This window comes from Calypte anna, chromosome 1 (assembly GCF_003957555.1).
Source record: "Calypte anna isolate BGI_N300 chromosome 1, bCalAnn1_v1.p, whole genome shotgun sequence".
In the NCBI taxonomy this organism is placed as follows: domain Eukaryota; kingdom Metazoa; phylum Chordata; class Aves; order Apodiformes; family Trochilidae; genus Calypte; species Calypte anna.
In genome coordinates, this window is record NC_044244.1 from 169,587,192 (window position 1) to 169,601,050 (window position 13,859).

The 13,859-nt window shown below is 42.8% G+C and overlaps 1 protein-coding gene across 3 annotated transcripts; it reads right to left on the bottom strand.

Annotated features, from left to right (window-relative positions):
• Positions 1–983: 983 nt before the first annotated feature.
• On the bottom strand, positions 984–13,598 carry ESD (esterase D). Of its 3 annotated transcripts, none has more exons than XM_030468251.1 (9): positions 13,526–13,598; positions 12,495–12,570; positions 11,563–11,651; positions 9,775–9,873; positions 6,283–6,407; positions 5,296–5,415; positions 3,949–4,047; positions 2,929–3,096; positions 984–1,221 (listed from the first exon to the last, which is right to left on the bottom strand). In XM_030468251.1, exons 2-9 carry the CDS (start codon positions 12,560–12,562, stop codon positions 1,141–1,143), a joined length of 849 nt encoding a protein of 282 aa, XP_030324111.1. In that variant the 5' UTR covers positions 12,563–12,570; positions 13,526–13,598; the 3' UTR covers positions 984–1,140. The 3 variants fall into 3 exon arrangements, with proteins under 3 accessions (XP_030324111.1, XP_030324126.1, XP_030324120.1); XM_030468266.1 differs by lacking the exon at positions 13,526–13,598 and adding an exon at positions 13,084–13,199; XM_030468260.1 differs by lacking the exon at positions 3,949–4,047.
• Between the last annotated feature and the right edge of the window lie 261 nt (positions 13,599–13,859).

Sequence of the window (13,859 nt, forward strand, 5' to 3'; positions counted from 1 at the left end):
AATCTACCCCAGTATTTCCTCTGGCAAGAGAGAGTCAGGTTTGAGCAATGATGCAGCTGAACCAGGGGAATGTAGTTTACAAGTGATGGCTTGAACACGAGAGAAACACCTCACTCGAACCCTCTGTGTTCTTGCCCCACACAAGGCAGCTCACAGGAAGAATCTTCAGATTATTTGTTTGATGTCACTAACAGGACTGGAAACCACCCTGCATAGCAAGATTCTGGCTGCATCCTCCACCAGACTTTGGCTTTGGAATCACAGAATCATAGAATTGGCTGGGTTGGAAGGGACCTCAGAGATCATCGAGTCCAACCCTTGATCCACTACCGCTGCAGTTACCAGCCCATGGCACTGAGTGCCACATCCAGTCTCTTTTTAAATATCTCCAGGGATGGAGAATCCACTACTTCCCTGGGCAGCCCATTCCAATGTCTGATCACCCTCTCCCTAAAGAAATTCTTTCTAATATCCAACCTAAACTTCCCCTGGCACAACTTAAGACCATGCCCTCTTGTCTTGCTGAGAGTTGCCTGGGAAAAGAGACCAACCCCCCCCTGGCTACCCACTCCTTTCAGGGAGTTGTAGAGAGTGATGAGGTCTCCCCTGAGCCTCCTCTTCTCCAGGCTGAACAGCCCCAGCTCCCTCAGCCTCTCCTCATAAATGTACTTAAAATGTACTTAGGCCAAGATAATACACCAACCACTTCAGGTTAAGCAGCCTGATAGTTGTGCCTCTAACAACTTCCTTCTGCACGATGTGATGAAGTGACCCTGGTAGTTCATTAGCTGAAGATGCACCCTGTTACTCACAGTACTGCACGGTTGTGCTGGACACCATCCTGAGGTCCCAACCACACACCCGTAGTTGTGGTCTGGAAAGAACTCATTTGCTGATTTTCCTTTTGACCTAGAATGCAGCATGTACCTTCACAGTGTCAAGAGAGTTGTCAAAGCCTGCAAGAATAAACAAAATACTTACTCTAAAGCACACACATCAAATTAAATGGGACTTTTATTTTTCTTAGTACAATCAGAAGAGCTCCATTGTAAGAAAACTACTTCACCAAATTATCTGTGTTGAGTTTGCCTTTCTCTCTTGATTTGTATTGGGCAGACAACTCTCTCCCCTCCAAATGGTTCAAGCATTGAGGTATTTTGCATGGTGTTTGATGTGGTCATTAATAAATGTAGCAATGAAAAAATAGCTGTGATCATAACCCTAGAAAAGAACAGCAACAAAGAAATCAGCAAATGCATCCTGTTCATTATAAAGCCATCATGCTAAAAACTCTTTTCTAGGAAAGTTAATGACTCTTCTGGTTTGATCTGCTTTAAGAAAAGAAAAATTATCTGTACTATATATATATGAATAGTGAAGTATACCTGAATTAACAGGTTAAGTGTGTATGAATACTAGGAAGCCACACAAAATCTAATCTGGGCATGTTTAGTGATGGAAAACAGCAAGTGTCAGCTGGGGAGCAGGATGCAATCTGAGAGAACAGTTCCTGGTAAAACACAGGTAATAAGGAGAAGGCAGCCCAGGTCTGAATTACTGCTCCAGCATTATGATAAAATGAGAAGGAAACCCCTCAACTGCTCCACTGTGTCAGCACCAACTATACCTTTTGGCACAGGCATATGATAAAACAGAGAGGAAGATCCCACATTGTCCACAGCTGGGTCCCTCACTGGGTCTGGATTGGAGTTGTCAGTCACTTTAAAAAGACTCTAGTGCTCCCAGGACTCTGCTGCTCTGGGTTACTGCACTACAGGGAAAAGCAATCTTTCCACCTGGGTGTTTGAATGAAACGAGGATTTCAAGTGAACCTGATTTCAGTCTCACCTGATTCACACAAACACATAGGAACTACATCCCAAAATTTGATGCTGAACACACTAATCACAGTACAGATACAGAATCCAGCAATAGCACATTGGATCATTTAGGTTGGAAAAGAACTTTAAGATCATGGATCCAACCACAAACCTAACAGTGCCAAGCCCACCACTAAACCATGTCCCTAAGGGCCACTTCTACACATCTTTTAAACACCTCCAGGGATAGTGACTCCACCACTTTCCTGGGCAGCCTGTTCCAGTGCCTGATAACACTTTTGGTGAAGAAATTTTTCCTAATATCCAATCTAAACCTCCCCTAGCATAACTTGAGGCCATTTCCTCTCATCCTATCATTTACTACAGGGAGAAGAGACCAAACCCCATCTTGCTAAAACATCCTTTCAGGTAAAGAGTGATGAGTTCTCTCCCCAGCCTCTTTTTCTCCAGGATAAACAATTCCAATTCCCTCAGACACTCCTCATAAGACTTGTGCTCCAGACCCTTCACCAGCTTCCCTATGCTTCTCTGGACACTCTACAGAACCCCAATATTCTCCTTGTAGTGAGGGGCCCTAAACTGAACACAGTACTCGAGGTGTGGCCTCAACAGTTATTGTGGCACAACCACTTCCCCTCTCCTGCTGGCCACACTGTTCCTGATACAAGCCAGGATACTGCTGGCCTCCTGGGCCACTGAGCACACTGCTGGCTCATATTCAGACACCTGTCAACCAACATCTCCAGGTCCTTTTCCAACATGTCTCACTGCTTGTACAGTGACTGTCATACTAAAAACCACTGATGCTGCTGCTTCAGCCAACCTACCACCAACAACCTGCTTGTTGAAACTACAATCACCACCCCACCTAGTGGTGAGATGAGGCTGAATCTGACAGATACTACACTGATGGCTGCTGGTAAGGAAAATGTCACTTCTCATCCTCTTTTCTCACTTGGCCAGGGACAGACTGAGGGGTAAGTAAAAACATGCCTAGTGAAGAGACAGCCTTTTTTGCTACCTGTCACATAAACCCAAGTATCCCAAAGCAACAGCCCAACTATCCTGGAGTGCAGAAGCAACTTGCCTGCTGCAGCCTGAAGACTACGGGGATTTTCCGCTCTGTGCAGGCAGCAATGAAGTTATCAGGCAGCAGCTGTCCTGCTGAGAGAAACTGATCATCTTTGCCTTGATCAATCAGGATGTCCAGGTGAGAGTCTGGGTAGGACTTCACAAGTTGGGTAGCATCATATGCCTGCAGGAATGAAAGAGCAACAACATCTTTGTTAGGCTGAGTCAAAGTGCTGCCTGCAAGGTAAGAATGGCAGGTAGAGTACTGGCTGATACTGATCAGGATGCAAAAGTGCACTTTGGAAGAGTGAAAAACTGGGGAAATTCCACACAACTGAAAAGTAGTAGCTAGGTTTTAAAAAGGGCAAATAGGATGACCTAAGTTAGTAAGCATTAATTACTTAGTATTTAATAACATAAGCATTTTTTTATAATAGCCACTTATATACAACTATTTATATTTCAAAGTCAAGGTCCCAGAGCTAAAACTTAACTTTGGCTTCAGCCCAATTTTTACAGGATCCCACTTCCCAAGTATCCAGTGGGCTCCTCTGCTAGCTGCCTCCAACAGGCTGTCCCTGGAGATGCCATGAGGCTCAGCAGCCTCTGAACAGTTGGTTGCAGTCTCTCTTGCCAAGCTACTACAGAAAGAAGCTGGGTTTTGTATTGAGAACTGAGTGTTTGAGAAACAGGCCATAGCCTTACTCTCTTCTAAAGTGCTCACTGCTTTCATGCATTGCAGGAAGTCTCAGACTGCTCACAGTTCTTCTTAGGCCAGATTTTAAGATCTTCATAAAACAGGGAGGAATTCAGTCAGTTTTATGAGAGCTTTGTCTCTCATCAAATTTGTTCCAACTACTATCAGGCAACAGCAAGTCATACCCCTCAAAAACATACAAAGTTATCCATGTTTAGGAGTGTAGTAGAACACCAGCAGCAGCTCAGGGGCACCCCGGAGTTTTGTTCCAGTCTTGCTATGATATACCTACAGATCACTCATTCCTGAGGGATTAAAGGGCTGAGTTGCAACACATACCTCCCATTTGCTTACATCTGATCCCAGATAACCACCAAGGGCTTTCTTCCCCCACTGACACTGAATAGGGTTGCAGATTGGAGCAAATGCTGATACAGACTTTGAGAAAGAAAGCATGGAAAAAAAAAACCCAAACAAAACTGAGTTAAGAGAAGTTATTTCTACTAAGAAGCAAACTAGTAGCCTTTTCAAAAATTGTTTTGAAGTTACTGCCAGAACCCAAAACTCACCCACCAACCCTCTGAGCTATGTGCCCAAACTATTATCCTACTTCCCTCCCATTTGTTCCTTCCAGCTCCAGAGATTTGTTTTCCTTTTTGCATGTCAGCCAAGCTTCAAAAGGCAGGGCTAGATGCCCCATTCCTTTCCTTGTCAGGAGATGTTGGCTTGAATCCCCTCAGGCAGCAGAGAAGAATCTCAAGTCCACTGTTTGATCAACATGGTCAGAGTGTGGGGCCATTTCACCCCCCACTTGATTTTGGCAGAGCATAAGAAAAGCCTGAGGCCTGAGGCTGCTCAGCCACTCTCACAAATTTAGGTACCTCCAGGATCAGGGGTCAAGAAAACTGCATTTCAGAACACAGCTCCAGGTACTGTTGGCAGAAGTTCAGGCCCTATATTCCTACATTCTTCTTTTGGATTTGGCCAATATCACCCTTCTTGCAAGGAAAAGCAAGACAATATCTGAGCCACTGCCAGTTCTCCTGGATTTTGGTATTTTCCAAATATCAAAGTTTAATTCTTTGAAATAATACAACTAACAAATACTAGCAAATACCAATGAACACAACTTCAGGTACCTCAAATACCCCAAAAATCAATTTTTAAGGAAAGCTGACATGCAAAGTTGAGAGAAAATGGAGGGAGTGGGAATGTCCTCCAGATACTATTCTGTGTGAAGTTCATGTTCTTAGAGTTACACTTGCTACCATTTGGAGTTAACAGACTGTAGTAAATTCTTAGGAAAACCCAATTGTAATTGGTAACATTACAGAACATCTGCTGGTAATAAAGGCTCCAAACTGAACAGGACAAGATTTGAAAAGATCCAGGGAATCACCCAACTCCAGAGTTAAAAGGACCCTGTTAACATTTAAATAAAACAATTGTCTTGCAAGAGCTGTAGCATCATTCAAAAGAAACTGAACTTTTCTTAATTTTGAAATTTGCAGACTGGTTTTCATTTCACAGACACTCAATATTCCACAGTGACCTTTCTGGCATTGCTAAAACTATTTATATATAATTTCATGTTATATAAGAATTTGGTGTATGTTTTCTTCCTTCCCTTCTACAGAAACCTGTGCAAACCTTAGTGTACCTCATAGAAGCCTCATAAGATCTTACTTTGTACTTTCCTGGATTCTTCAAAGCCAGAATAAGAGCTCCATGTCCTCCCATGGAATGCCCAAAAACAGACATCCGTTCAGGGTCAGTTGGAAAATTGGCATTTATTAGTTTAGGCAGCTGTAAAGGAACAACAATGGCATCAAAACATTAAATCAACTTGAGCATGTTTGGACAGAGAGGTTCATAAATAACTACTGTGTTGTAATGCCAGAAGCCACTGAAATCAGAGGCACATCTTTGGTTCTAGCCTGACATTTGAAATCATGGCCTGAAAGGAATCTAAACAGGACTAGAAAAGCAGAAGGAAACAATCCACCTGATGATAAGTAACTCCCAGTATCTCTGTAGGAATCTATCATAACTCTGTAACACTCTGTTTCCTAATAAACATTGTTTCTTTTTATCAGATACATAAAAATCAGCTTTACCTGTAAGTGACATGAGTGGCTAATTGAACACTTAACCTTCCTGATATCCACTTCTAGGATTTCCCTTTACATCCAATTAAAGCAAAAATCAACCAAACCACCAAAACCACCACCCCACTCTCCCAAGTCATGGTCAAAAGTGGTGTAGTGAAATGTGGTGGATTGCTCCAGAAGCAGCAGAGCAGAGATCTTCTAAGAGCAGAGACTGAACAACCAGCAAATCAAGATCTGAAGCACAGGCCAGCCCTGTGGCATCTCTAGCAGGAAAGCAGACTCAAGGAGCTCTGCTCACACCCAGCCTGATGTCACTGCCTCTGTGCTGAAGCTCTCTCCTTCCTCAGTTCTACCATGGTAAGGGTAGAGGAAGGGCCTAACAACTGGGTAAATCCAAACACTGAAATAAACAAAGGTTAAAAATAAAATAATAAACCATTTTTATAAGAGAGGAGATCAAGAACACAACCACACATCCTCAGACTACAAAGCAACCTTTAGTGGTAGGAACAAAGAGCATGACTGAACAGTGCCCCTTCCAGGAGAATCCAGCAGCAGTTACCTCATCCCTTATGTAGGAATACATCCTGTAGTTTGTTTTCCAAGGCTCTTCAGTGGCATCCACATAAAAACCAGCACCAGTACCAAAGTCCCAGCTTTCATCTTCTCCTTCAATGTTACAGCCACCTAAGAAGAAAATTCTTTCCATAGTTACTCTTTCCTTTAGTGGATATTCAGAACTGGAAAACCCACTTTACAAATCAGAGACTATGGACACAAGTTTCTCAATTAACACATCTCTAGCCTTCCAATTAAGAGGCAATTAAAACTTCCATTCATTAGTACAGTGCTTTCAAGTGTTATTTCAACAAAACTTTCAAAATGCCCTAAGTTGCTTCAGTATCCTTTCATAAACATAACATACAGATTCCTCTTAAATTAATACTGTAAAGCTTTGTCCAGTTTACCCAGGGACTTACACAAAAGCTGGCACTGGCTAATAGGTGCTGTCAGCTTACTGCAGTTATTATTACTGCATATAATTTAATTATATATACATAATAATTATAATTATATATAAAATTATATATACTATATATAATTTAATGTATAAATTTAATAATGTAATAATAATTAATATTAATTAAAACATTATTAATAATACAATATATAATGTTATATATAATATATAATATATAACATGTAATAATTACATACATATAATAATTACTGCAAATAATAAGGTTATTATTACAGCTAACTGCAGTTACTCCTGCAGAATCTGTAGGAAATTTCCTTTAGCCCAGAAAGCCAGACCCATCTATCACCAAATGGTTTGTCCAGACCACTTTATGTGCTTCAAATACTGTCTGCTACACCTCCCTTTTTAACATTCAAGAGCACAGTAACTTACTGTCCCTACCACTTTTAAGTATAACAGCCCTACATTTTCTGCAATTCATTTCACTGCTCCCACCTATAACTCCCCATAAAATTTACTTCCTCAAATAACTGCAGGGCTGTATCCTCTGTTCCAAGGCTACACTTTCCAACTAATCTTGAAGAGGTCTCCTTGAAACTCAATACATCCCATCCAGTCCTTGCTGTCTCCCTTTGATTAGCCTATGATTTACCAGCTTGCAGAACAGAACAGAATATTTCAAGGCCTATGTGACAGGAAATAATGGCCTCTTTTTCTCCCAAATGTTCCCAGTTTCTGCAATCTGAAATTACATGGGCTGTCACCACCCCTGTCAGGTTACCCTACAAACCCACGTGTAATGTGACAGTCCCTGACAATGTGTGCAGACACCTGTCACCTTGTCACAACATGAAATCAGATTTTCACAAGGATCAAAGCTGAGTTTGCTCCAGTGCTGTGCCCTTCAGCACTGAGCAATTTTATAACTGAACAGTCCAGCAGTCACAGGGACTGGAGGTGCTTACACAACATGTTGGGATATCAAAGGCTGCTATCTTCTGTTCCTCAGAGACAGACAAAAAAAAAATCCCCCTCAGAAAGTCCTGCCAAGAGATGAAGGCATTACTGATTTGACTAAAAGAAACTTAATGGAAACCCTGAAAAAACAAATTTTAAAAGAAACCTGCAAAGTACTGCTCAGCACACCTCTCTGGAAAAACTACAGTTAAAAAGCACATACTAATGTTTTCTCTAAATATATTCTGATCTCTTAATTTGTGATTATATTTGAACTGCTCTTTACTTGTTTCTTCAGACAGCTCAGAGATTTAAGAACATCTCAGGTGTCTGAGCTAAAATCTAAGAGTATAATATGCTATGTACTAAAATTGACCTAGTGGAGCAGTCCTTCTCAGTTAATACACTAAAAGGCAAGAGAGAAGCTGCAAAGAGGGTTTTAAAAGAAAATGGACAAAGCAACAAACTACGCAAATGCCATTTCACATTGACACAGACAACTTGCACACTCAAAAAAAGTCCCAGTGTAACACCCCAAGAGTAATTCTAATTCTAGTTCTAATTCTAATTCTAGTTCTAGTTCTAATCCTGGCATAATATGAACACAAGGGCTGGTTACTTATCTAGTCTATAGCTGATAGCAACAATGATGTGTTAAGTTCATTAATACACAGATTTTCCTCTTCATCTTCCTTAGTAACACCCACTTCCTTTCTTTGATCTGCCACAACTTTAAATCTTACATGTGAAAAATACTTTCTGGAAAGAACATCATTCTTCTCCTAGCTGTGTTCAAATCTGACCCACTAAAGCTTGGGAACTCTTTAAAAGACTGCCACTTTTGCATACAGCACTCATGAGGCTTTAGCAAAATCCAGCAAATACTAAACATATTGCACTGAATCCCCAAAAGACTGGATTTGCAGTAACTCCAATTTCACCATTTTCAGGTTTCCAACGCCACAAATAAAGCTCAGCCTTATACAAATAACAGCACATCATTTTAAGAAGTCATTCATCAGCTCTCTGCTGCAGCTGCAGGGCAGAAGGGTTCCTGGTTTGCTTTTCTAAGTATTGGAATCCTCTAGAGATGTGTAATTCATAGGCTTTAGAAGGCAGAATACAATATGGAGCAAACATTACATCTCTGTAAAACTGATACCATAAAAATCAGTTGCTGAAAGAACACTCTTAACACTTGTTTTGAAGTTTTAGGAGGCAGGCATTCCTTATTGCCGTGCTGGATGCATGAGAGAGAGTTCTCAAAGTCATGCATAACATGAGTGACAACAGACATGACCTATACTGTGTGCATAAAATTCAATGTAATAAATATCAGATTTCCTAGAACTAATTGTAATATTTATCCAGTTTCCAGGAAATATTTGCATTCTCATTTGGTTGGGGGGGGTGGAGGGACTTGCATGGTCTTCTCCCTTCTGCAACACATGCATGATGTTGGGCAGGAAGTCTTAGCTCATCTTAGCCAATTTCCATTTAGAAGGTCTGGACATAGCCTATATGGGCCCAAATCAGCATCCTATTGTTTTGTGTCAGAAAAGTCTCCAGGGCAAGCAGGACTGGGCTACTGTTATCTCAATCTACAGGATGCTGGCTGATTGTTTTGTGGTTAGTCATTTACCCAAGAGGACAAAGCAGAGTTTTACTTCAATACTTTTTTACAGTAAAATAACCTAGTATATTAAATTTAATAAAGAATGTCCTTTAGCCATCACATCTTTGTGTGACAACCCAGCTTTGCAGGTTTTTAAAAGTCTCAGCAAGCCGTAAAGTGCAGGAAAGCAGCCAACACATGCATCTTGTTTTATTTTTCTTCCCTCTCCTCCTTTGAGTGCTGTAATCAGTGGCCCCTTTGTTCTAGTTTTAGCACGATGACAACTAAAGAGCTTCAATCCTCAAGCCTTCAAGACCACAATATTAAGAATCTGGACAATATAATCTAGTGAACAATGCAAGATTTAGAGGTGAGGTGGTTTTCTGACTCAGGTGAGCAACACACTCTATAGCAAACTGCATGCAGCACTCCATTCTTTGAGGATACAGACAGGGTACTACAGTGTAACAACTGTTACCATATCTCTTCTTAAAACTTACGTGGGCTTGTGTCTGGTGCAACTACAATAAGGCCATGTTCAGCTGCAGCTTGATGAAAACCAGCTTTTGTTATAAAATTCTGTTCTGTGCAAGTTAACCCTAGAGAAATAGAAACATCATTGGTTAAACATTGCTCACAGCATACCAGTTTCAGAAACCTTTTTGGCAGAAAAGGATTTGAAAAATCAGAGTGATTCCTATCTCCATGCACATGAAAACATCTCACCAGGTTCAGCAGCCCTTAACACCCCACAGAAACTGTCACAGTTGCACTGCCACATCAAGTCCCACTAACACTTGATCACAACCAGGTCAATGAGCACTCAGTATTCCCTTGAGCACTTAGTCCTGATGTCACACAAAGCTTCCTCAAGAACTCTGTATTTAAATCCACTGATTACAGACTCTGTTGTTAACAGAGGTAACTTCTGACATCTAACCCTGCAACTACATTTTTCCCTCTATGGCCCACATAAGCCACTCTGGCTCCACAACCCACAGCAATCCATGTTTTTTGTACAGCAGCAGGCACAACTAAAGTCCAATTATAAATAAACAGTGCTGCACACCACTATTTCTAGTCTTCTTTATTAGGCCATTTGAGAGAGATTAAGGATTCTGGTTTTCTCTCACAGCAAACAGCCCCCTAACTTGACTGATGGTAGCCAAGACAGCATGGGTCAGATTAAAAAACCAAATGTGCTGCATGACTTCTTCTGCATATTCTGACTCTTCTGACTATTTGGATGCTTCCAGCTTCAAGGCCAAGCATTTTTGCCCGGTCCATTGTCATTCTACAAATCAGACCTGCTAGCTGTTTGTTAACTGAACACATACAAGAAATACAACCTCCACACTACCAGCAAATTGTCCAACTTTCTTAACAGTGTCAGTAAAGCAACCCCTAAAATCATAGAACAGACAAGGGCTTCTGCTTTTCATTTTAAGTAACAAATAATAATTAAAAAAAATTAATCCTGGAGCCATAACCAATGTAAATCTGAGCATTTTGAAAGCAATGCCTAAAAAAATTATTTATGCACTTTTGGTGCAACACCCAGCTCTGGGGGAGATGACAGGAAGAGGGCAGAGGAACAAAGCTGGGATAAACGGGAGCCCAGGGTTGTCCATACACTGTCATTCCAGTTTGCCTTACATTCAGCAAGAGAGCAGCTGGATGGGACACTCGCTGCAGCAGCTGGAGAAATGAGGTAAGAAAGCTGTGGATGAGACAACTTCAATCCTGCCACACAACCCTCCTGAGCCCCTGGCCCTTTCTGATCCCAGAGGGTTACCTCACTCTAGATGTGCTTGAGCCCAGACAGGTAATAGCACCTCTCTTTCCCAGTTTATCAGCTGCTCCCTGCAAAATGGCACTCAGCATAAGGTAGAGTCCAGAGGACAAATCTGCTGCCTCCCATGGGCTAGATTTTGTCCCCTGTCCTGTTTGCAGCCTGTCACAAAGGGAAGCAGGAGATCCCAACAGGAGGGCCTTTCCAGAAACCTTTAAAAATATATGGTTTAGAACAAAAAGTATGTACATTTTAGAACAAAAAGACAGAACGTTTTGAATGCTGAGCATTTTAGAACACAATTTGGTATGCTATGCCCTGAGGCCAGCTGCACAAAGCACTGCAAATGAATGCCTGTTTCAGAAGAGGGTCTTTTGGTGAAGGTAAGAGCTGCCACCGAAGGACCTCTGCATCAGGTTTTCAGTAACTGAAACACAGTAGCTTAAACACGCATAAAATTATCTTTTTTAAAGTTACTATAACAAGTGTTATTTACCTGAGAGCCAATACAGCACAGGACACTTTCCAGCTTCTGCTTTTGGAGGCAAGTAGATTCCAAATTTCATTTTGCATTTTAGTTCTGCACTGCAATAACAAAATAGTCCTTGTTATCACTAGTATTTAAGTAACAAGGTGGCTAACATTACAAAGAGAATGCTGAATCAATGCATTTCACTCAAACAACAATTTAGTCAGTGATTAAGAAGTTAAATAAAGTGAAAACCTATTTAAAAACTCAGCCTTAACCTCTTGAATTGATAAATGCTAATCTTCCTACCTTATTATGAATATATTTAAAACACAGACAAAGAACAGACTTAGAAATAGGCCACATTTTTGCAGTGTTACCAACAAACAATACTTTGAATTTTGAATCCCAGCAATATTTAACTAGAGCCCTGCTTATTAAATTGGAAAGCAATTTTTACTGGAAAACACATCCATGTGGCTTGCAGAATGTACACTTCACAGCATACCCCACCAAGAGAGAAGTGTTTTCAGTCTGCTAGATCTTCAGTCTGTTAGAACAACTTTGCCCAACTTACACTAAAGCCTAAAATTGTCCATAAAAGCTTATCTAAGCATAACTAATTTTTTTTTCCTTCTGTATGCTTTTCTATTCACCTTCATCAAATAACAAGAATCTGCTACATTGGGCAGCTGACAGCAATTTTTAAAGAGTATTACTTTAACCCAAACTAATGAAGCACCATCTTACAATGTAAAACACTGGCTTTCTGCCTACCAGACACGTTAAACATTAACACAGAAATACAAGAACACAGCCAAAACAGTATCTGACAGCATTCTTTATGGAAACACAGGTATTACTTATAACACACTATTTTCTTGCAGACTGAAACTACTGACAGTGATGATAGTACGGATTCTCTGCCCCATGCTAAACACCTGCTTTTGTAGTGTTACCTGTCATGTTCAAACACCTTCTGGAAACCCTCAAAGCATTTGTTGCTGGAAACCTGTTTCAGTGCCATGGCTTTAACTGTAAAGAAAAAAAGCAAGTTAAATTTGAAAGCCTGGACTTAACTTACAGTGAGTTATGAGAACATAAAAGTTGAGCATCTTTAACACTGCAGTTTTTCAGAAGAATCTCCTGCAGTCACTTCATGGTCGTTCATTAATTTTGTTTCTCCATATGAACGGGAGGAGGGGGAGCTGAACTCTAGCTGACAAACCCTTCCTGCTTTTGTGCAGACCCCCATCTCCATCAGCTTTACCTCTGCAGTAACCACACCTCCTTGTCTAACAATTCTCCTACCAGACAAGAAAACTCCAGCCTGGGGCTGCATGTGCAGCTGCCACCTCCATGATGACCATGTAGGAGACACCTCTCCAAGCTTCCCTTCGCTGCCAGCACCCAGCCACTAATCACCTTGGATGGAAATTAATTCCCTTGTTCTAAAAGCCTGGAGGCCAGCAGGCCTCACAGAGAACCACAAGCCTTATTCCCATGGGAAGCGGGACGAAAAATACAAAGACTCTCGGTGCCTCCTACCAGAAAACCCCAGGGGCTGGAGGCGAGGAGCAGCCACACCACAGGGTCTTATCCCCACCCCAGGGGCAGCACCAGACCTGGGGCTGTGGGACCAGCACGTAGGGATCACTGCCCACCCGGAACCAGACCCAGACCCAGACCCAGACCCAGACCCAGACCCGATCCGATCCCGATCCCGATCCCAACTGGGTGCCCGGCTCCCCTTTCCGTTCCCACACTGAGTTCCCACACGCCCAGCAGCCCTGCCCGCCACACTCCTGCGCCTCCATGTTCACCCTCCCGCCCCCGCCTCTACACGCAGGCAGCGATCCCGCCCCCGCTGCCTCCCGCTGGAGAGGCCCGAGGGCCCGCAGGGCCGCCGCCTCCCCGCTCTCCTCGCAGCGAGGCCCCGGCCCGGCAGCGGATCCCCCCCCCCCCGGCGCCTCTCTCCCTGCTCTCTTACCGCGAAGGAGCGGCGGGGCCCGGCGGCGGTCGGCTCGGCCGAGGGGGCGGCCCCTGTGAAGGCGCGGCCTCCCAGCACTCCAGACCGCCCCCGATCGGGCCCTCAGCGGGGCCGTGGGGAGGCCGCGTGCCGCCCGTCATGGGGTGCGGGGCTGCGGCCGAGCGGGGCTGCGCGTCCCCTGAAGTGAAGGGGAAAGCGAGTGGGGAAACGAGAGCTCTGCTAAATCTATGGGGGCCGCAGGTGCTGCTCTCCTCTTCCTCAGGCGCTCCTCCTCCCCGGAGCCGGAGGGGAGCGGCTTTCAATTGTAATTTTTTGTTTTGCCCATAACATTTTG